We start from the raw sequence: 24,246 nt of genomic DNA on the forward strand, positions 1-24,246 counted from the left end.
TAAACGAGAAAGTGAGTTCTGTGTTGATCCTAACTAAAGAACATTCCAATAGTCCCAACTCCCCCCCCCCCCCCAAAAAAAAAAATAAAATCAGTGTGAACTAATTTCTTCAGATCATCCCTAGAACAGTAACAACAAATCTGATGGAGAAAATGTAGCTTGGTTAATGAAACTGCCATAAGGTGGTGTATTTGAGACTTGCCATTTAAAGTCTCAAATTCCTAAGCTTCAAACAGTAGCTTGAGATGTTACAGTTCCATCAAGTTCTAAGTCAGTAGTTGGAACTGGATGATTCTACTTGTCATTCAGAGTAGTAAATCTTTTTTCTACACTTTATCTATGAGCAATCATCCATTAAGAAATCTTATAAAAAGTCATTGACAACTTCTTCAGGTAACAGCATTTTTTATCGGGGGGGAGGGGGGAATGATTTGAACATCTTCCACATATATATGGCAGTTTTAGAGACAAAAGTAGACTGCCCAATGAAGTAAAAAAATACATTTAAAATGGGTAAAGACAAGGGGAAACCCTGAGGCACTCCACAATTCAGCTTCTAAGAAGAAGACGGTGACCTACAGTGTTTAACCTTGTAGAATCAAATTTTTTTTTCTAGAAATTCAATATTAAACTAGAGTACAAATAATGAAACTAAATACAGTAGGAAAATAAGTACTTAATGCATCAATAGTCCACTAAAATTTGCTTCATTTCTTTGAAGGTGTAAATAAACATGTGGATAACAGTGAGTCGATTGATGTAGTGTATCTAGATTTTCAGAAAGCTTTTGATAATGTTCCCCATGAGAAACTCCTGAGAATATTTAAAAAGTCATGGGATGGGAGGCAATGTCCTTCTGTGGATTAGAAATTGGTTATTGGACAGAAAACAGAGGATAGGGCTAAATAGCCATTTTTCTTAATGGAGGAGGGTGAATAGTGGAGTGCCACAAGGATCTGTACTGGGACCGGTGCTATTTAACATTTATACATGATCTAGAAAACGGAACAACGAGTGAGGTGATTTAATTTGCAGATGACACAAAACTATTCAAAGTTGTCAAAACACATTTGGATTGTGAAAGATTGCAGGAAGATCTTGGTAATATAAATTGAATATAAAGTGCATCTGTGATAGGACGCAAACACTTTAAAAATACCCTTTCAATTAAACAGGAATCATCCTTCAGTCATAGTCCAGCCTGGGAGAAGACCTTTACCTGTGGAATCTCCAGACACACAAAGGAAACGCCGAATACACAGATGTGATTATGATGGTTGCAACAAGGTTTACACTAAAAGCTCCCATCTAAAGGCACACAGGAGAACTCATACAGGTAAGCATCTCCTTGACATTGTTCTTTAGCATGATACTGTCTGGGTGTTTTCTGTCAGTAAACTACATTTCAGGAATTAATGGAGGGGGAGGAGGAGTCTAATGGATAGAATGGCAGGCTGAGAAGCAGGGAAGCCTGGTTCAAATCTCCAGGGAGCTCATTGTAATCTTGGGCTAGTCACTTAACCCTCCAGTGCCTTGGGATAGAAAAATGCCTACTGTATCCAAATGTAACTCACCTTGAGCTACAACTGGAAAAAAATTGTGATGCTAGAACAAAATAAAAAGGTATTTGTACTACACAACTTTCAAGACCTTTTCTTTACGTGTGATGTACAAGGTTGAAGGAAAGAAGCAGTTCCATCAAGAGAAGATCTGTCCCTGCATCTTTCTGTATGTGACCATCTGTGAGAAAAGGTGACTAAAGTCAACAGAAACAAAGTTTTAATTCTGTTAGAGCAAACATTTTGTAAAATTACAGTAGTCTAAACCCCACCCTTTTGTGTGAAAAATTGTCACGGAAGTTCAAAACGTAACTTTTGCAGACTGCTTATGGATCCATGATGTGAAAAATCATTCATTCTCAACATTTTAGACCTACTTTTAGTCGCCTTTTCCCAGAAATAGTCACACATTTCCTCCCTTTCACCTCTAAAGGACGGTCATGTTTGGTCTCAAACACTTGCATCATTACAGTACATTTCAGTCTTGATCCAGTACTGTGATTTAAGATAAGAGCACTGCTGCTGTACCAGAAGGGATTTTAAAGACGGGCTAAGAAAAGTTACTTGCAATGTCTGCAAATGTGCATTCAGTGGCTGTATTGAGTACAGCTGTGCAATTGAAGAATATTCATTTGGATTTTTTTTCACACCTTTTTCTCTAGTAGCTCAAGATGAGTTGCCTTCAAGTACACTGGGTATTTCCCTGTCCCTGGAGGGCTCACAATCTAAGTTTGTACCTGAGGCAATGGAGGGTTAAGTGACTTGCCCAGGATCACAAGGTGCAGCAGTGGGATTTGAACTGGATATCAAGGGCGTCTTTTACGAAGGTGCACTCACGTTTTCAGCATGCGCTAAAATTGGCGCACTAAACATTAGAGACTCCCATAGGAATGCATTGGCGTCTCTAACGTTTAGCGTGCCCACAATTTTAGCGCGTGCTAAAAACATGAGCGTCTTAGTAAAAGACCCCCCCCCAAAGTCCGGTGCTCTAACCAGTAGGCCATTCCTCCAGTCGGTTTCACAGCACTCTTTTTGGCCTGCCTGAGAGTGCCCTATAGAATGGCACAGGTCTGGGTGTGTCTGAAATTCAGAAGCATGCAAAAAATATAGTGGACACGGGGGTATTTTCGAAAGAAACATCTTAAGTTAGAATTTGGACGTTTTTACAAAGACGTCCAAATTCCAAGGCGGGGAGAAGGTCGTTTTCGAAAAAGATGGGTGTCCATCTTTTGTGTTCGAAAAAACCATGGATGTCCTTGAATTTGGACGTCTTTGATATTCGTCCATTTTCGAAACACATCCAAGTCTAAAACATCCAAAGTCAAGCAGTTTGGACGTGGGAGGAGCCAGCATTTTTAGTAGACTGGTCCCCCTGATATGCCAGGACAGCAATCAGGCACCCTAGGGGTCACTGCATTGAACTTCATAAAATGCTCCCAGGTACACAGCTTCCTTACCTTGTGTGCTGAGCCCCCCCCCCCCCAAACCCACTACCCCCAACTGTACACCACTACCATAGCCCTTACAGGTGAAGGGGGCACCTATATGTGGGTACAGTGGGTTTTGGAGGGCTCACAGTTTCCTGCACAAGTGTAAAAGGTAGTTGGGGGATGGGCATGGGTCCACCTATCTGAAGTGCACTAAACTACTCCAGGGACCTGCATACTGCTGTCATGGACCTGAATATGACATCTGAGGCTGGCAAGTAATGTTCTTCACTACACTTTTTGGGGATGGGAGGGGGTTAGTGATCACTGGGGGAGTAAGGGAAGGTCATCCTTGATTCCCTCCAGTGGTCATCTGGTCATTTGGGGCACCTTTTTGTTCCTTATTCATAAGAAAAACAGGTCCAGCTCAAAACGCAAGTTTTAGTGCTGGACGTTTTTGCTTTGTTCCATTATGGCTCAAAGACGTCTAAGTCTTAGGAACGCCCAAGTCCCGCCTTGAACACACCTCCAATACGCCCCCTTGAGATTTGGACGGGCTTCCGAGAAAGGCGTCCAAAATGTGGTTTCGATTATACCGATTTGGACGTTTCTGTAAGATGGACGTCCAAGTGCCGACTATGTCACTTTTTGGACGTCCATCTCTTTCGAAAATGAGCCTGTAAATCTCCCTAGGATAGGGCAGAATATCTCTTCTTGATGAATTAAAAAAAAAAAAAAAAAGGAGGCCTGAGTCAGATTAGTCTACCAAGATAGGCTAGGAATTTAGCAGAAATGAAGCTAAGGGGACACCTTTCCTTTTTGAAAAGAGTTCTTTGTCAAAGACCCAGATTTATGAGAACCCTTTGCATAACAGAAGATGTAGCTTTCTTAGCATTGATATTAATATTCTGTTTGTTTTCTTTTCACTTTGAAGGGGAAAAGCCATACCAGTGTACCTGGGATGGATGCACATGGAAGTTTGCTCGTTCCGATGAATTAACCCGGCATTTCCGGAAACACACAGGAATCAAACCTTTCCAGTGCCCGGACTGCGATCGCAGCTTCTCTCGCTCTGACCATCTCGCCTTGCACAGGAAGCGCCACATGCTAGTCTGAAGGACTAAACACGCTGTACACTTTTTTTTTAAAAAATTTTGATTCAGCTGGTCTGAATCTCCTGAATTTCGAAAGCAACAAATAGCTCCTGTTTGGTCAGTAATAGTTATCTAACACCTTCGTACTCTCGTCGAGGATCAAACCTAAAGAATGTGAACAAGTTTTTTTTGTTTTTTCCTGGGGATGCTAAGAAATTCTTCCTGCAGGTAGTCTAACATAACACCTCTATAAAGGAATGAATTAGTATACAGACAGTGTGCTGCTTCATTTCCTTAAGATTTCTCAGTATCCGGTCATTATTGACAAACTTGCAAATAAGTATAAACACAATATCCAGATTGCTAGTTCTTGCCATGGACCACTTTTATTTATACCCTACAGAGGAATGCAATACTAGATTTTTGTGTGATGAATGGACCCTTACGTTTTGCCTACAGGCGAGGAAACATGTTGAGCGCACTCTTTTCCTTACAACAGTTTTACAGTGGTTTTCAGAGTATAAACATCATTTTCTTCAGCACTGTACATTATGGGGAATATCAGCTAATGTAAAGAATGCCATCTGGTATGAGGAAAAATGTTTTTCAGTACCTAGTAAAATGCCAACAGAAAGCACTATGCAGCTGAGCTCTTCAAATGCAGGCTGAGTAAGCAGGCTACCAACTGCCTTCTCCCAGAGGTGATATCGTGTGAAACTGCAATGTGTACATCTTTTCCATAATTTTGGCAATTTTCTTCCAGACTGCTTCAGGGATGCATTTCTGTTACTTTCTTGATTTCCATTCTTGTCCTTGTTCATCAAAAGCGTAACTTCCTATTCTGTGAGAATATGTGAACCCCATGTAGTGGCTGTCAAACCAGAGAGAAAATTGTGCCTAAAGGCTTTGCAAAGTAGTATGCAAAATCCCATTACTAAAGCATAACTGTATATTTCAGAGCATCAGGACAAGTACCCAAAAAGTGCTCCCCGTTTTGATTGTTTGATCAATGGTGTGGCAGCAGTCTTGCGGAAACATTCTAGGTAGCTCTTGATTCCCCTTGTAGAGATGATTCCCCTAATTTAGAGTTTGTCTAGTTCTGAATCAGAGAACTATTTTTATAGGCCTTTACCAAACACTATTAACTGACGTCCTGGAAAGAGGTGAATTGTATAAAGAACGTTCAGTGTGTTGCTCACTTATTTGCATTGTGATTATCACCACTGTTTGTTTGTTTTTTGTGAGCAAAGTAGGCCAGTTCTTTAAAATACTTGATATAACGGCTATCAGCATCACATTTGTCTAAACCTGATGCATGCTATGCCTATCTAGCTTCTGGCAGGTTTGTTCACAAATCCTTTTCATGCTTCACACTTATTTAGCATTACCAACTGCATAAATGCAGTTAGGTTACAGTCATATCATATACTTTGGGGGGGGGGGGGGGGAGGTTATCGTACTCACTTTTTTTTTTTTTAATATAAGAAATTTATCCCTATGCAAAATGCCACTAAAATGGTGGTCAAAAATGCTGTACCATGGATTCTTCCTTTTCAATCTACTCATCTAAATTGCTTCTCATTGTTGCCAAGCTGCTTGACAGGTGGATGGCACCTGGTAGTGTTGTTCTGGCGCGTTCTCTAATGCCTTAGGTTGAAGTTTTTCTGCCTGTGCTCTTTTGCTGAAAGTTATGTAGGAAAAATCATTCACGCAGGGCTAAAACAGAAAAGAAAATGTATTTTTTTTTTTTAATGGTGAACTTAAAGCAAACAAGTCTGTAGTTCCCTGCTGTTTCCTGTTTCCATGTCCTTTTCTCCAGAAGAAAAGGGTCCCTATAGTGGAGAGAGTTGTGTTTTCAGCCAACATGAATAACTTGTGCTACATAGTGAGAATGTCTGTATTTGCCATTTTGATGACAAATTTAACTTGAGATGTAATGGGCACAGATGTTCCAGTCTCCAGCTAGTTATCTTTTAAGGAAAAAATGCTGCTGCCTTAAGGTAATATGGTAGAGTTCTGGCATTCATGTGTTTTGTCTAAATGTTACACAGTGGTATTTTGTGCACAGTGGGCTGTGTAAATTGTGCAAAAACATTATCGTTTAAAATGTAACCTTACATGTTATTTTGAATGTTTATATAATATTATCCAAAAAGTGCTTTTTGTAGCACTTGCATAATGCAATATTAATGATTTCTGTTCAGATTCAGAACCATTGTACAAGGGGAACCAAAGCAACAGTTGAAAGAATAATGTATTGTTATAAAATATACTTTGAGATTGGTTATTACCTTTTTTTTATATAGTCTGCTGTCTTAATCATAATTTAAACTTTTATCCAATTAAATTGCATACTTTGTAAATTTTTCTGCGGGATTAAAATTGTCTAGGGATTGGAGATTTTGGAGTTTTCAGGCAGTTTGCCGTGGCAGTGAATTTATATTGATAGGTGACCTGAATTTCAGTTAAGTGCCACTTAGAAATTTTGATATTCTCATCCCTGGCTTCTCACCAAGCCCTAATTTTAAAAAAAATAGTACAACAAAATAATTTCAGAAAAATGGAACTAGAAGTGATGGATTAAAAGATAAATGTATTAAAAGACATAGGGCCCTGTTTACTAAGGTGCATTGGTGTTTTTAGCACACCTACATAGCATGTGCACTAACCATGTAGGCGCCTGTAGGGATATTGTAGGCACGAACATGGTTAATGCACCTATAATGCTGCTTAGTAAACAGGGCTCATAATGTAGTCATTTTACTGTTCATGGAATTTTTCTGTGATTATTTCTATTGAAAAGAATGAATACCTTACATTGAACATGACATCAGTTCAAAGAAGCTTCTCCTAAGATGTCTAAATATATATATATATATATTTTATTTTTTTTTTCCTTGTACAAATGTACATGCAACTGATGTCGGTATGCAAGGGCAGTAAGGAACAGCAGGGTGACCTCCTTAAGATTACCTGCTGGTCTTCTACAAGTAAACTTTTACATGGAATGGTTTTGACTTTTTCATTCTAAAATGACTGTGTTACAGCAGATCCAAAATTCTAAGTTCATAGACTTGGGCACTGGTATTTCAGTCTTTTAAATGTGGCCTGCAGGTGGAAGGACATAATGCTTGATGAAAGGAAGATAACTTATGTTACTAGTGTGAGTATAGTTTGAATTCAGTTTGTACGTCTAGTTATTCACAGCTGTCAGCTCTCTGTAGTGTATAAATGGGAAACAATCTAAAACTGTGAGATTTACCTTGGTTTCTGTGTTTTAAGGGGCGGGAGGGAGGCTTGGAGGTTTTCTTCATTGTGCTGCTAACTTTGGTTTTGTTCTTAGATTGATGGGGTAGTTTAAAATGATGTACCTTATTCTTTTCTCATACTGCATTTTAGTGACAGTACAGGGCAGACACCTAAATTTATTAATCCAGCTCTTAATAGATTTTTGTCCTTCATAATAAAATAAATTGTATAAATGCCCTTTGAAATGTTTCATAGTATAGGGCATAACTAATATGATTTTATATTTTGTATATTAATCCAAAATTTCTGACTGGTTTTAAGACTGGAACACACATACCTTGCTTTGGGGAGTTTTGGTTTTAGCATAACATGTCTTGGGCATTAGGACATAAGACAAAGTACTTGCAAAGGAAATGAATGTGGTTCTCTAATTTGGGATGGGGGACATGCAGTTTCCACAGCCCCAATATCAATACAGAGAATATCATTTTTGAGGTATGGATAGTGCAACAAACTTGAGACTAGTATTTGGAGCCTTAAAATGTGAATCTGTATTTTAAATGGGGCATTAATTTTGCTTTTGTTTTGTGGTAAACAAATTGGGAACAAAGCTATAAATGGTGATGCAACATCCTAGAGCAGTGATCTTCACCATTTTCAAGCAGTTGCCATCTTAGGAAAAAAAAAAACCACTCCGTGGGAAAGCAGAACATTCCTTGACAAAGACACTGGTACCCCAATAGGTTTTGACCCTTTGACAATGCAGCAGACCTAGCTATTAAGTCACACTCATGTAACTAAAACACAGTATGCGTCTCCAAACTCATTATTCCCACCTAATCCCATCTTCATTGTATTCTGTTTACCACTCATTTTTCCTCCATGCATTTATGTATTTAGTTCATTGAGGTTCTTAAAAGTGTTAGTGTACAGGTTAGATAAATGTTATATACAATTGATTTGTGTGTACTAACACATGGGTAAAATATTTTCTTAAAATGTTTGGTCACTTTTTCAGTTTCTCACACATTCAAGAGGAAAAGTAATATGAACAAAAAAAACAAACCACAAAATTTTCACCTATGCACACCCCTAATACAACGCTCCTCCCAACAGTTTTTTTTTCCCCCTGGCTCCTCTCCCCAACACACTCTTCCCTAACCCCACCTCAGCTTGTTTTTACTCCTGCCCTTTTCCTCCCACTCGTCAGCCTCCATCATCCTGCCCCCATCCTTTCCTCCAGATTGACAAATTTCCCTCTCACCTTTACCAGAGACTTGCAGCTGGCAATGCCTTTGGAAAAGGTGTCCTGTTTCCTTTTGGTTTGAGCTCAGCTCATTCATTGAGAATCCCAGCGCTGGAAGAGAACAAAGCTGTTCCAGAGGCAGCACCAGCAATGACCCTATAGAGAATGTGGAATAGAATATTTATTGGCGAAAGAATCGAGGACCTGCTATTGGCACTTGGACCTTGAAACGAAGAATGCTGCCCTAGAGAAAAGATGTAAGCCCTATCCCTGGGATCCTATATAGTGTGACTTAAGTTGCACGCACAAATCCAGTCATATTCATTAATTAGACTTTGCGCACAGAATTGTCTAAGTGTATTCTATAATGTGATGCGTGTGGTTATAGAATGCACCCAGACCGTGCGTAACTCAGGCATCGGCATTTACACCAAGTTTTACTTAACATAACTGCCTGCAAGTAAATTTAGTTGGCGTGGATGGGTGCTCAGTGTGTTCTATAAACCACACGTAATGTAGGCTTATTATAAAGTACGCCTAAATTTTTGATGTACTTTTATAGACTATGCCTAGGCTCTGATTTTTTTTTAGGTGTGATATATAGAATCTAGTCCTGTAATGTGTGAAGCAAAAGAAACAAAACTTCAGTGAGGAATCACGCATGTATTTGTGCACTAACAGTATTGCACTAAGTATTGTACTTGAGTTTGTTCATTGGAAGAAAAAAAAATTGTAACGGAGCATTTCTCAGGCAAGTTTGTGAAGCCGAGTAGGCTTTAGAATGTTTCAGTTGTCTCTTAGAACCCTGTTTACAAAGGCACACTAGTATTTCTAGTACGTGCTAACCGTGTAGATGCCTGTAATATTCCTGTGGGTGTCCACATGGTTAGCATGCGTGCCTTTTGTAAACAGGACCTTTTAATGTACATGCTAGATCCCTGTTGACCACTAATTTCTCCAACTTCAGTATATCGCCACATGTTTTGTTAGTCCAAGTTTAAAAGAATTTGATGCTGTCTTATAAATTGTCAAGCCATTTGTTAATTTAGTATTGCAAAAAAATAAAAAAATCCCATTATGTTTTACAAATACGAGCACTTTTTTGCTATTTATATATGTGTATGGTAATTAATGTTAGAGGGTCAAAAATAATCTTCCTGCTTCGTATGTCTTCACACATGCCCACAAGTATAGCAGGGTTCTTACAGTTTAATACTTGTATAAACTATGCAGAAATGTATTAATAAAGTGTAATATATTTTATAAGCTAATAAGACTGAAAGGGTGATTTCTAAATGGTATCTAGCACACACTTGTATAATTTGCAAATACTGATATATTTTGGCAATCGTTATCACTAAAGATGTGAATTTAATGTGCTTTCACTTTTTCTACTTTTGGTAGTCCAGTGGGAACTCAGACATGATACCTTGTCATGGCAAAACTGTGAACATAAATTTGTACTGTACAGTCTTATTCTATGTATACAAAATATATAAATGTATAACTGTATATACTTGTTAATAAAAGCCTAAGAATAATTATGTACATGGATTTATTCCTATAGCTGCTTAAGGGGTGTGTTAATTATTGTGACAAAACAATCTGTTCATAAGGAAATAAGTTTTTAGAAGAAGAGATAACTGGTATGTAAGTAAATTGTAGAGAAGTGGCGGTACTGAGATTTTAAGCCAGTTGTGTTTAGAGTTGGAAAAGAATTCTTTTCGTTGCATCAGAATTGATTAGGAGACAGGGCATCATTGACGTATTGAAAAGTGAAGCTTCACCCCAGTTTTAAACTCTTTCCTAAGAATTGCCATACTCTGGGCTAGATGCACTAAACCTTAACGACCCTCTAACAACCCTTTAACGAAGGAAATTCCTAACTGTTGCATGCATTAAAGGCCTTTTTCCTATGAAGCAAGCAGCTAACAAAAACGGAATGCAAAGGAGAAACTACCATTGAAATGTGGACAATTCGGAATGCACTAACCATACCGATGATTGCAACGAATCATTTACCGTCAGAAATTTTACGTGTGCTCAGACCTGTCTTTAAGGTCTGGGCTACCATCTCTCTGCTGCCCCCTGCACCATAAAAATCCAAGCCAGCATGTTTAAAAAGAAAAGTGAGATACAAACACATGGCTCTCCGCTTTCCCCTGCATCATTACAAAACAAAACATACTGCTTCTCCCTGCAGCTTAAAAATCCTCTCTCCCCTTCTCCAACACCTTTGAAAATTAACACTCTATTCCCAGTACTGTAAACAAACTGCAAAGAGGCCTTTTGTTACAAAAGGGGATTTACGAGGGTCGAGGGTCGTTCTTTTTAGAGTTATCTTCAACTGCACTCTTCTGCTAGATCAGACAGCTAAAAGGCTTGCAGGTCGGGATCCCCCCTCGCACGCCCCAATCTGACGTAGGCAACCTACGTAGGTTTAATACGCGCATGCTTAAGGAGCAAATTAACGACGGGGATAACATACGCTTGATACATTGTACTTTTCAATACCGCACCGAACACTTCTGAGCTGTTTTTTTTTGTGCATTCTTCGTTGTTTCAAATTCGTTAAACACTTTTACGATTTAGATTTTTAACATTGGTTGATGCATCTAGCCCTCTGTATTCCTCTAGTTGTCAAGCCAGGTCCTAAGTACCTGGCAGAATCCCCAAAAGTAGCAAGATTCCATGCTTGTTGCCTCCAGGGATAAACAGTAGCTTTCCCTAGGTCTACCTTAATAACAGTTTATGGGCACTTAACTCGAGGAATTTGTCAAATTTTTTTTTTAACTTGGCTATGCTAAGTGCTTTTAGCACTTACTCCAGCACCCAAATTCCAGAGCTTTGTATGCTGAATGAAAACATGTTTTCATCCTATTTTACATGTACTACTCAGGAGCCCTTTTCTAAATGGGGTAAAAGGTGGCCCATGGTGGCATCAGCACGTGGGATTCTTGCGCACCAAATCCACCTATTACCACCACCAGTAAAAAGACCACATTTTGTTTTTTAAGAGTCTGTACATGGCCATGCTGTAACTTTTTTTTTAAATTACCGTGTGGCCATTTACTGCTGGAGCCCTGGCACTGCCTGATTACTAGAGATTCAAAATAGTGCCCACTATGTTATAGCATATTATCAGTAATACTATATTCATGAGAAATGCACAACTTAATAAATGATTACTGTATATTGTTTTTCTTCGGACCTTCAGAGGTAGACCGAGTCGCTTTTTAGTCACCATAACACTGTTTTATGTATGGTGACAGGGTTCGTACCCTTCTCGTCATAGGTCACAAAATATGTGTATATATATATATATATATATATATATATATATATATATATATATAGTACTAGTAAAAAGGCCCGTTTCTGACACAAATGAAACGGGCGCTAGCAAGGTTTTCCTCGGAGTGTGTATGTTTGGGAGAGTGTATGTGAGAGTGACTGTTTGAGAGTCAGAGTGAGTGTGTGAGAGAGAGAGTGAGTCTGGGTGTGAGTGTGTTTGTGTGAGAATGAGAGTGTGTGCAAGTGTGTATGTGAGACACAGTGTGAGAGAGAGTGTGTGTGTGTGGGTGAGAGAGATAGTGTGTGTGAGACACAGATTCTCTGTGAGAGTGAGTGTATGAGACCAAGCGAGTGTGTGAGTGACTGTGTGGCACATAGAGAGTGAATGTAATACAGTGTGAGACAGAGTGTGTGAGAGTCAGAAAGACATTGTATATGAGAGAGAGAGAGTGTGAGCCCTGCCCTCCCAATCCATGGCCATCTGTCCCCTGCCCTCTCCATTCATCCTTTTCCAGCAATTCCCCTCTCTTCCTGAGCCCTGCCCTCCCAATCCATGCCCATCCATGTTCCTCTGTCACCTGTCCCCTCCATTCATCCCTATCCAGCAATTCCCCTCTCTCCCTGAGGCCTGCCCTGCAATCCATATCCATCCATGCCCATCTGTCCCCTCCATTCATCCCTATCCAGCAATTCCCCTCTCCCTGAGTCCTGCCCTTCCAATCCATGCCCATCCATGTTCCTCTGTCACCTGGCCCCTCCATTCATCCCTATCCAGCAATTCCCCTCTCTCCCTGAGGCCTGCCCTGCAATCCATATCCATCCATGCCCATCTGTCCCCTCTATTCATCCCTATCCAGCAATTCCCTTCTCTCCCTGAGCCCTGCCCTCCCAATCCATGCCTATCCATGTTCCTCTGTCACCTGCCCCCTCCATTCATCCCTATCCAGCAATTCCCCTCTCTGCCTGAGCCCTGCCCTGCAATCCATATCCATCCATGCCCATCTGTCCCCTCCATTCATCCCTATCCAGCAATTCCCCTCTCCCTGAGTCCTGCCCTCCCAATCCATGCCCATCCATGCTCCTCTGTCCCCTGCCCCCTCCATTCATCCCTTTCCAGCAATTCCCCTCTCTCCCTGAGCCCTGCCCTCGCAATCCATGCCCATCCATGCTCCTCTGTCCCCTGCCGCCTCCATTCATCCTTTTCCAGCAAGTCCCCTCTCTCCCTTCCATGACCCCCCCCCCTCGCATCCATGCTCCTCTCTCTCCCATGTCCCAGCCTGGCCCGCCCTCTTCTCCCCCCCCCTTCGCATCCATGCCCCCCCCCCTTCGCATCCATGCCCCCCCCTTCGCATCCATGCTTTCGCATCCATGCATCCCTTTTTGTTTTTTTTCTTCTTTTTAAATTTACCTCCGTGGCGGTTCCGGCAGCGAAGCATCAGGGAAGGAGGCGGTGTTCCCGACGTCTAGCTTTCCCTTCGCTGTGTTCCGCCTTCTTTTGACGTCATCCTTGACGTCAGAAGAAGGCGGAACACAGCGAAGGGAAGGCTAGACGTCGGGAGCGCCGCCTCCTTCCCTGATGCTTCGCTGCCGGATTTGTTTGTTTTTTTTCCGCCCTCGACGTCATGACGTTTGACGCGAGGGCGGGGTAGAGATGGCTGGCTGGCTTGAAGGCTTCACACCACGAATCCATGAACCCTTCAGCCTGGGAGTGACGTCAGATGGCTTCAGAACATTGTCCTCAGAACGTTGAGGGTGCATTTTATTATATTAGATATCTTTTATGTTATTCATAAAGAAATGATATAAACGTTTTACTTAGATTTTATAGATTCATGTCAGCTGAAAAATAGGGTTGCACAGCAGCTTATAAAGGTTCTTGTGAAGCTGAGAAAATAGGGCTACAACACCCTATTTTGTCAGCTTCACAAGAACCTTTATAAGTTGCTGTGCAACCATATTTTTCAGCTGACTGCCTGATTACTGCCAGGCATACTCTGTGATGTGCTGGAGAAGCAAGAGCCAGTTGATAAATTTTTTTTTAGCATTTTGCGAGCCGGTTCTAGCAGGGTGAGCTGACTGCCCCCCTCCCCCCGAGCTACAGGGTCCCAGGCTCCAGCAAATACCTGAAGAAGGCAGCCACCCTGGTGGTCCAGTGGATTCTTCGGGGCAGGAAATGTCCCTCCCACTGCCAGATCACTTTAAAAATGTCCGCCGAGACTGCCGCTGAATTCTTGGAAGCAGCCATTTTAAAGAACGATGTGGCAGCAGGAGAGTTGTAGTGCCGGCAGCGGGCGGGAAAGACTGGGGATCTTTCCTGCCCCGAAGAATCCACTAGACCACCAGGGTGACTGCCTTGAGGTATGTGCTGGAACCCTGTGACTCGGAGCGGGGAGTAAGTCTGGAATAGGTGAGGTGGGGACCGGACCGTGGGGAGGATACTGTTAAAAAAAAAAAAAAAAACTATTTTCAAACATGCCAGCTTGTGCATAGGATGTACATAGAGGAAGTATAATGCAGGAATAATGTTTCACCGGGGGAGCAGGGAGGAGGTCTGGGTGAGGTGAGGAGAGGACCGTTGGGAGGATACTATAAAAAAAAAAAGTTGTATTTTTCAAACATGCCGGCTTGTGCAGCATACGGATGTACACATAGGAAGTATAATAGGGGAATAACTTTTCATAGGTAGAGTAATAATTTTGTTATAATCATATACAAAGGAATCCTGTTTAGAAGGAATGGTTCCGTGGAATATTAGCAGAGATTGGGTGGCGACGCTGGTAATTGGGGAAACAAAATGGGAGCTGAGCAGACTTCTATGGTCTATGCCCTGATCATGATGGAATAGATAGGGATGGGCTGGATTGTAAATTTTAAGGGGCTTTGGCGTTAGCTTTAGAACTTAGTACAAGAACAGTGCTGGGCAGACTTCTACGGTCTGTGCCCTGAGAAAGGCAAGGACAAATCAACTTGGGTAAAGTATCACAAACCATGTAAATGAGTTTATCTTGTTGGGCAGACTGCATGGACTGTACAGGTCTTTATTTGCTGTCATTTACTATGTTACTATGTATTTGGAGGGGCTGGTTATAGGGACACCCTAACCCTGTTATATTGGTGCACAGATTTTTTTTTCTTCTGGTAAAAGGGTTTCTAAAACAGACATGTTGTGAGACTCAGGTGCTCATGTTCAGAGTTTCTATTTACTTATGGCATTTTATCCCACATTAAACACGAATTAGATTGGAAACTCAGCATTTTAATGCATTGCCCCCCCCCCTCCCCCAGGCTCTCTCCCCGGGTATAGCCAGCTCTGCAATTTGGAGGTGGGTGCAGAGGTGGACCGGGGAGAGAGCCTGTTGTTAAAAATTTACAGGCACACCACTGTATACTCTCCCAGCACTAGAAAATACAAAGGTATTTTCTAGCACCAGAAATGGTGCATGGGAAATGGGACTTGATATACTGCCTTTCTGAAGTTTTTGCAACTACATTCAAAGCAGTTTACATTTATTCAGGTACTTATTTTGTACCAGGGGCAATGGAGGGTTAAGTGATTTGCCCAGAGTCACAAGGAGCTGCAGTGGGAATTGAACTAAGTTCCCCAGGATCAAAGTCCACTGCACTAACCACTAGGCTACTCCTCCATTCCAGTGGTAGGGCTTATTTGTTCACCAAGCCAGCAGAAGCCCTACTGCCCTTTGGTAAAAGAGCACCTTAGTAACTTCATGGTGTGTCTTTGTAACTTTTGGAAGAGAAAATTCATTCATATTTACCTGTTCCACACCTAGGATTTTTATCATCTCTTTCCCTCAGCCATCTCTTCTCCAAACGGAAGTATTGTAACCTCTTTAGCCTTTCCTCATAGACTTGTTCCATGCCCCTTATTGTTTTGGATACCTTTCTCAGTACCTTTTTAAATTCTGGTGAAAAATATAATATATGTTGTATATACAAACATAGTGTACTGAAATGTGGTCAAGAATATATTCTAGAAGTAGGAGCTTCAGCAAACATAAATAAATGCTCTCTAGTATTTGCTTTGCTGTCTCTTTGAAGGGTCATCAGAAGTTTGATGTTTTCAATCTTCATTAAACATCCAAAGTTCCTCATTGGTCAAGTTTTTTTTTTTTTTACATTTTTTTGTCCAGCTCATTTTTTAAAATTCTGTTTTTCAGTTTACTTTAAAACATCCCTCTATGCTGAACTTTTGTTTCAAAAAGTATTCACTTATCTTCAGAATATATGTAGATCAAAACATGTTAAACTTCTTCACAGTGAGACAGCCTGCCATAGTGCCATATTTCCCTGAAGAATGTTAAAAAGTTGAATGAAGAAAAAATATATTAAAAGAAAAAAAAAAGAAGACCGCTGATGAGCTTTGGATGTTTAATTATCACACCGATATGGTGAAGATTGATTATGGTCCTTTAATGAGACAGCAAAGTGAGTAGTACAGAGCATTTATTTATGTTTATATATGTAAACAGACAGATGCAGTAACCAGAACACACACAAGCCCAGTTCCACTCTAGAGAAATAAAGACATTATTTGTTTTATTCTCTATTCCTTTCCTATTAATACAACGGCTAAGGTGCAGTTCTCTCTTCTAAAACTGCTCCTGTATAAAAGTATGCACAGTGACACAAGTATAGGTATTTTCCGGTAAAGAAATGTGGAACAAACTAAATGATAGCAGATAAAGACCTGCATGGTCCATCCAGTCTGCCCACCACATCCATTCATTATCAAGGCAATACTCAACCAACAAAACCTGCTGCGTTCTACTATATGATGTCTTTGCCTCCCCCACTGCGATATGAGACCCACACTCATATGATAGGAATGTGGTATAAAATATTCATACTGGATCCTGATCCATCCTTGCCATTTTCAAGGCTTAGATTTATAAAAAATCTGCCCTGCCACCAGCCTTACTTCCCAGCTGCTGAAGTTGTTGTCAAAACCCACTCCAGCCCATCCTAATTCATCTTGCTATATATGGGGCACAGACCAAAGAGGTCCGTCTGGCATTGGCTTCATACGGGGACATACGGGTTAATATATGGGCCAAAAAAGAAGGGTTACTGAGCTTGCAATTTTAAAAACCAAAAGAATAATTTTATTTGTAATTGTGTGTGATAGGTAACAATGAGCATTTTTGGGAGGTGGAGTTGCACGGTCATATTTCTTTGATCCAATGATTAACTTAATAGAGGTATTTTGAATGAATTACATAGGACACAAATCTTTTTGCTGTAAGCCTTTGTTCAATGAATTACTATAATCCAAATGAGAAAGAACAAGAGAATGGACCAAAATATTAAGGGCTCATGGATGAATAAGTGCCCTAAAAGAGCAATCAAATGTAATTTAAAGAAGCAGTGGCAAATCAAAAGTGAAAGCTGAGGTTGAAAACTCAAACTATTGTCCAAAATGACACCAAGAAGTTTTAAGGAAGGAACCAAAGGAATCTACACATTACAAAGCATTAATGGTGCAGGGAATGATTATGCATATTGGAAAATAAAATAAAGGGGCCTTAGAAATCTCTCATCTTATTGACACTATTTGAGCTTGTCATTAAGGCTATGCATTTCCTGAGAGATGGGTCCAAATGTCAGTATTTAGCATATAAAAAGCCAGTAACTTCAATGGATTGAAGAAGAGTAAGAATTGGTTCCAAAGACATATTGAATAAGGTCTGTGCATATATGGAGCCCTGAGGGACACCGCAAGCCAAAGGAAATGATCCAGAGCATATATCTTGATAATGTACTTGATATTCTCAGGATGAAAGATATGACATAAACCAATCTAAAATTCAACCCATAATACCAACAGAATGAAATCGTTGAAGTAAAATTGTATGATCAAACACAGCTGAAAGATCCAATGAAAGCTAAAGCACAGAATGAGCTTGATCTAAATGATAATAAACATAAGTATAAACACCTCACAAGGGACTGCCATGCCTCCATTCCTATTTATGTTTGTCTTCTGTATGATGTCCCTTCAGCTGTGAACACAGAACAGTAATATTTGTTAAGCACTTTCACCCTATCTTTATCAGCTACTACATATTCCTCCTCTTCACCTCTGAGTCTTGCAATGCCACTTTTGCACTTCCTCCTATCACTAAAATATGTAAGAAAAAAAAATCCCCCCCCCCCCATTTTCTGTATTGGTTATTTTTTTCTTCCATTTGCATCTTTGCTTTCCTGACTATTCTACCAGCTTCTCTTAGCTTTTCCAGATATTGTCACCTGTCTTCCTCTTTCTGCGATATCTTATAGTTTATAACTACTAATCTCATTTTCCTTACCTTTTCAGCAACTACTTTTGTGAACCAAAGTGGCCTTCTTTTTGAGCAGTTTGAAAGATTATTCAATGTATCAGAACATTCATCATTGTTATTTATAAATCTGAATATCATCCGCATAAAGTAGATATCTAAAATTAAAACTCTGAATTAACTTTTCCAAAGGAAGTAAGTATATATTTAAAAAATGAACAGGGAGATGATGGAGCTTTGTGCTACTTCTCATTCTAGTGAACAAGATTCTGACGTGAAGTCTACTAGCACGAATTGACTTTTGTTATCTAAAAATGATGAGAACTATTGAAGAGCTGCTTTTTTAATTCTCAAATTAACTAAGTATGTAGTGGAGTGGAGGAGTGGCCTAGTGGTTAGAGCACCAGTCTTGCAATCCAGAAGTGGCCAGGTTGAAACCCCATTGCTGCTCCTTGTGATCTTGGACAAGCCACTTAACCCTCCATTGCCTCAGGTACAAACTTAGGACAGAGAAATATCCAGTGTACCTTGAGCTACTACTGAAAAATGTGTGAGCAAAATCTAAATAAATAAAATGTATTAAAAATACTGTTGGCAACTGTGTCAAAAGTCAAACTTAAGTCTAGGAAGGTCAATAACATCTTTTCTTTTTTCTGTTTATAACAAAAAAAACTTCATAATTGCAACAGAAGCTCAGCTCTCAGCAAATTCTAAGGACCAGCACTGACCACAACGGAACTCTGGGATAACTCAGATAATTTTCTTTATTTTATTAACCCCTCAGGTTACATTTACAGCGTCATTTAGGTTACCTCACAGTACATAGTAATGAGATGGAAAACATGCAAATGCATGTAAAGCAATTCAATACTATGTAAATTCAACAACATGATTTGCAGTGAACATTGTGTGTATGCCGCAAGCTGCATTATAGGCTGTAACATAACCCCAGTAAAAAAAAAAAAAAAAAAAATGAACTGCCAAACTGCCACCGTAGTGAATGTAGTTCATGTAGCTCTCAGTGAGCTCGATCCATGTGGTATCCAAACTTCTTCACTGGTCAGAGTCTCACGAGAATAGTAGGAGAGTTTGTATGCTGTATAATTCAAACATATTGAGAACAATCCTGAAGGAAAGCAGAGCAATTGTTCTGGAGACTGTGTCAGCAGAAAGCCTCTGGATAAGGTGAGGTTAGGGGAAATAGAGAGAAGAAAGTTAAGAAGCTAAAGTTGAGGTCAATGGGAACTACCACTAGTTCCCAGAACCTAGAACCTCAGATACCCTTGAGCCAGACATGCTGATTACTGATTTAAGGGAATCCTACCAAAGATTTCTGTTTCTTCACGGAAAACCCCCAGTGTATAACCTGAGAGTTTGCATGCTTTGGATAGCTGAGGGGGTGGTTATAACTGTAATCCAGAATCTGTTTGTATTACAGTTTGTGTGTAATAAATCAACATTGAGACACATTAGTAATTATGGCTTTTTACTGCAGGGGCCCATATGACACATAGAGGGGCATTTTCTAAAGAAACGTCCAAGTTGTGATTTGGACGTCACGTCTTTGCGAAACGTCCAAATCCAGGGGCGGGGGAAACCATATTTTCGAAAAAAGATGGACGTCCATCTTTCGTTTTGAAAATACCGTCAGAGATGTCCAAATCCTTAAAATTGGACGTTCCTAGACATGGATGTTTCTGACTTTTGGCGATTTTTGAAACCAAAGACGTCCATGTCAAAAATGTCCTAATGCAAGCCATTTGGATGTGGGAGGAGCCAGCATTTGTAGTGCACTGGTCCCCCTGACATGCCAGGACACCAACTGGGCACCCTAGGGGGCACTGAAGTGGACTTCATAAAATGTTTCCAGGAACACAGCTCCCTTACCTTGTGTGCTGAGCCCCCCCAAAACCCACTACCCACAACTGTACACCACTACCATAGCCCTTACGGGTGAAGGGGACACCTATATATGGGTACAGTGGGTTTCTGGTGGGTTTTGTAGAGCTCGCTGTTTCCTCCACAAATGTAACAGGTAGGGGGGGTATGGGCCTGGGTCCACCTGTCTGAAGTGCACTGCAGTACCCACTAAAACTGCTCCTGGGACCTGCATGCGCTGTCATGGACCTGAGTATGACATCTGAGGCTGGCACGACATATTTTTAAAGATGATTTTGAGGGTGGGAGGGGGTTAGTGACAACTGGGGGAGTAACGGGAGGTCATCCCCGATTCTCTCCGGTGGTCATCTGGTCATTTTGGGCACCTTTTTGTGCCTTATTCGTAATAAAAATACGTCCAGGTGAAAACATCCAAGTGTTCGTCAGGGACGTCCTTGCTTTTTTCGGTTATGGGTCAAAGACGTCCAAGTGTTAGGCACGCCCAAGTCCCGCCTTCGCTATGCCTCCGACATGCCCCCTTGAAATTTGGACGTCCTTGCGACGGACTGCAGTTGGAGACGTCCAAAATCGGGTTTTGGTCATACCGATGTGGACGTCTCTGGGAGAAGGATGTCCATCTTCCGATTTATGTCGAAAGATAGACGTCCTTCTCTTTCGAAAATGAGCCCAATAGTGAACAGATTGTCCCATCCAATCTGCCCTCATGAGATTCTTTTCTGGTTTTCTACCACTTTCGCTAGAGGAGCATTTAACTTCACATACACAAACCAATAGCATATGCCTCCTCCCACCATGATTTCTTAGTCCTTTTTTTTTTTTTGTTACATTTGTACCCTGCGCTTTCCCACTCATGGCAGGCTCAATGTGGCTGACATGGGGCAATGGAGGGTTAAGTGACTTGCCCAGAGTCACAAGGAGCTGCCTGTGCCTGCAGTGGGAATTGAACTCAGTTCCTCAGTTCCCCAGGACCAAAGTCTACCACCCTAACCACTAGGCCACTCCTCCACTCTGGCCTCCATCTCTGTCCCAACCATATCCACAAACTGTTATGTTGCTGGCCTGTTACCTCCACTAGTGGTAGGCCATTTCAGATCCTGTCATCATCCTCTTTGATTCTCATAAGACTCAGAATTTTACCCAATACCTAGGATCCCTTCCATGCCTTATTACCCAAGCTTTTAGCAATAACCCATATAGACATCAAAATTAATAAGGCTGCTGTGCAGGACATCTGTTTGCCCCTCTCCCCCATGTTCATTGATGCTTCATTGGCTTTATATTATGAGCACTCCATGAAAGTTGTCCCCACCTTTTTAGAAGCCCAATGCAGATGTATGACTGCTGTTAGGGTTATAACTGCTGCTCTGTTCAGTTTCTCCCAATGCTTCTCTACTCTACTGGTTACATGAACACACAAGGTCCTACAGTTCCTGATTGTACACTACTTGAATAGCTTTCGGGCTTGCAGGTGGTATATAATAAAATAAATAAAATACTTAATCCATCCCTCTGGTCTTTATACTAATGTAGATAGTTACCAAAATAACTGAAGCCACTGTCCAATCATTTGGCCTTTTAGGTCCCTGTGGACCTACTGGATAGGACCTTGACCCCACCAACATACCGATACCAACTGGTTTCTTTCTGAGGAGTTGTAGTTTTCTGATATAAACTTGGATACCATATGGACTGTTGTTTCACTAGTTTGTGCTTCAATTCTCTTCTTTTGGTTCATTTTTATAGCTTCTACCATTGCGACACAATATTATTGAACAGAGTGATTTTGTTGAACAAAAAATTGTGCTTCTTTGTGATAAATCCATTAGTAAAATTGAATAGACTTAAATTTATCTAAAGTCTCTAACTCAGAACATACGCATTGCCATACTGGGATAGACCAAAGGTCCATCAAGCTCAGTATCCTGTTTCCAACCGGGGCCAATTCAGGTTCAAATATCTGGCAAGATCTCATAAGATTAAAACAGATTTTGTGCTGATTATCCAAGAAATAAGCAGTGGATTTTCCCAAGTCCATCTCAATAATGGCTAATGGACTTTTCTTTTAGGAATGTGTTCAAACCTTTTTTAAACCCTGCTAAGTCAACTGCTTTAACCAGATTCTCTAGCAATTAATTCCAGAGTTTAATTACACATTGAATGATGAAATACTGCCCTCCAATTTGTTTAAAATTTTCTACTTAGTAGCTTTACAGCATGCCCCCTAGTCGTACGTTTGTAAAGAGTAAACAAGCGATATACCTCTACCCATTCCACTGCACTCAGTATTTCAAAGACCTCTATCATATCTCCCCCTCAGCTATCTCTTCTCCAAGGAGAGGTATATTAGTCGAAGAATATTTTAAAGGCAAAGCACAAAGAATGCTAAAGAGGGTGAATAACACAAGCAATGCAATTTTATTTCTGTGGTGCATGTACCTGTGATGCAATATGCTCTGGTATACACAAGACTAATTAAATAATCGGCCACTGGATGTCAGTATTGTTATATACAAATACAATTAATTATTAAATTGTCCTGTAGAAAGCTGTGTGCTTGTGTAATGAACACATGGTGGCATTCATGCACTGGGGTTGAATTACACAAGATTGAAACTTGTGAGCAGTGATAGCCATCAAAGCTTGTGGCAATGTTAGTCTGTAGCATGCTGGCATCTTATAGATTCACCAATTTCTTTGTGTGTTAATTGATTCTGAAAACAACCATAACAGACGACGAAAGATAAAGCGGAAGTTAGAAAATTAGCCTGTTATCAGTGTTACTGCAACCAGGAGAGCACAATGTTACTGGCTGCAGCAATACTAATGTATGTGTTAGGCGGTGAGAGTCTGCTAGGTACGGATGGGGAGAGGAATCTTGGGGTGACTCCAGGTTGGCGCGCGCTGGGCGCACGTGGGCACCTACGCGGCTTATTAAAAGGGCTCCTAAGCCCTCTAGTGCCCAAGGTATATAAAAACTTAGATTATGAGCCCTAGGGACAGAGGAAGTACCTGCATATAACGTGTACAGCACTTCATAAGTCTAGTAGATTGTGAGCCCTCCTGGGACAGAGACATATCCAGTGTACCTGAATGTAACTCACCTTGAGCTACTACTGAAAAAGGTGTGAGCAAAATCTAAATAAATAAATAATAATGTTATAGAAATGATTAGTAGGTAGCTATATATTTAGATATACCTTTTAAACCTTTTGGCTGCAAGCTGACCCACTGTACAGTAGCTGATATTTATCTACAAGTCTGGAGCTCCAGCAAAGACCTAGAGGCCCAAAAGTACCTAAGCAAGACGGGTTAATCATGTTGCGTCAATGTGCACATCTTTTTTAACATCAGTGGTAAAAAGAATTGAAGCGGTGCAAAGAAAAGCTACGAGAATGGTATGGGATTTGCGTTACAAGACGTATGGGGAGAGACTTGCGGACCTGAACATGTATACCCTGGAGGAAAGGAGAAACAGGGGTGATATGATACAGATGTTCAAATATTTGAAAGGTATTAATCTGCAAACGAACCTTTTCCGGAGATGTGAAGGCGGTAGAACGAGAGGACATGAAATGAGATTGAAGGGGGGCAGACTCAAGAAAAATGTCAGGAAGTATTTTTTCACGGAGAGAGTAGTGGATGCTTGGAATGCCCTCCCGCGGGAGGTGGTGGAAATGAAAACGGTAACGGAATTCAAACATGCGTGGGATAAACATAAAGGAATCCTGCTCAGAAGGAATGGATCCTAAGGAGCTTAGACGAGCTTGGGTGGCAAAGCCAGTGGCGGGAGACGGAGATGGTGCTGGGCAGACTTATACGGTCTGTGCAAGAGCCGATGGTGGGAGGCGGGACTGGTGGTTTGGAGGTGGGGATAGTGCTGGGCAGACTTATACGGTCTGTGCCCGGAAAAGGACAGGTACAAATCAAGGTAAGGTATACACAAAAAGTAGCACATGTGAGTTTATCTTGTTGGGCAGACTGGATGGATCATGCAGGTCTTTTTCTGTCGTCATCTACTATGTTACTATATGTATATTTACCATGGGAGTGACTCCCAGACTAAGGGGCCTATGCGCATCCAGTGCACACCGTATCGGCATTACCACCTGGCTACCGCGTGCCCAGGGTGGTAATTCTAAGGGCCCTTTTTCCAGAATGTGGTAAAAACTGGCCTGGCGAGTGCCC

General features: G+C 40.9%; 1 protein-coding gene across 3 annotated transcripts in view; it reads left to right on the top strand.

The window, feature by feature from the left end:
- The window catches only part of KLF3 (Kruppel like factor 3), a 56,548-nt gene extending 49,886 nt beyond the window's left edge, over positions 1-6,662 (top strand). For all 3 annotated transcript variants that reach the window (XM_030191290.1, XM_030191288.1, XM_030191291.1), the window contains exons 5-6: positions 1,176-1,336; positions 3,921-6,662. In XM_030191290.1, the coding sequence (XP_030047150.1) occupies positions 1,176-1,336; positions 3,921-4,102 (343 nt within the window). In that variant the 3' untranslated portion in view covers positions 4,103-6,662. The remainder of the gene's footprint in view (positions 1-1,175; positions 1,337-3,920) is intronic.
- Positions 6,663-24,246: the final 17,584 nt, after the last annotated feature.

Source organism: Microcaecilia unicolor, chromosome 2 (genome assembly GCF_901765095.1).
Source record: "Microcaecilia unicolor chromosome 2, aMicUni1.1, whole genome shotgun sequence".
NCBI classification, from domain to species: domain Eukaryota; kingdom Metazoa; phylum Chordata; class Amphibia; order Gymnophiona; family Siphonopidae; genus Microcaecilia; species Microcaecilia unicolor.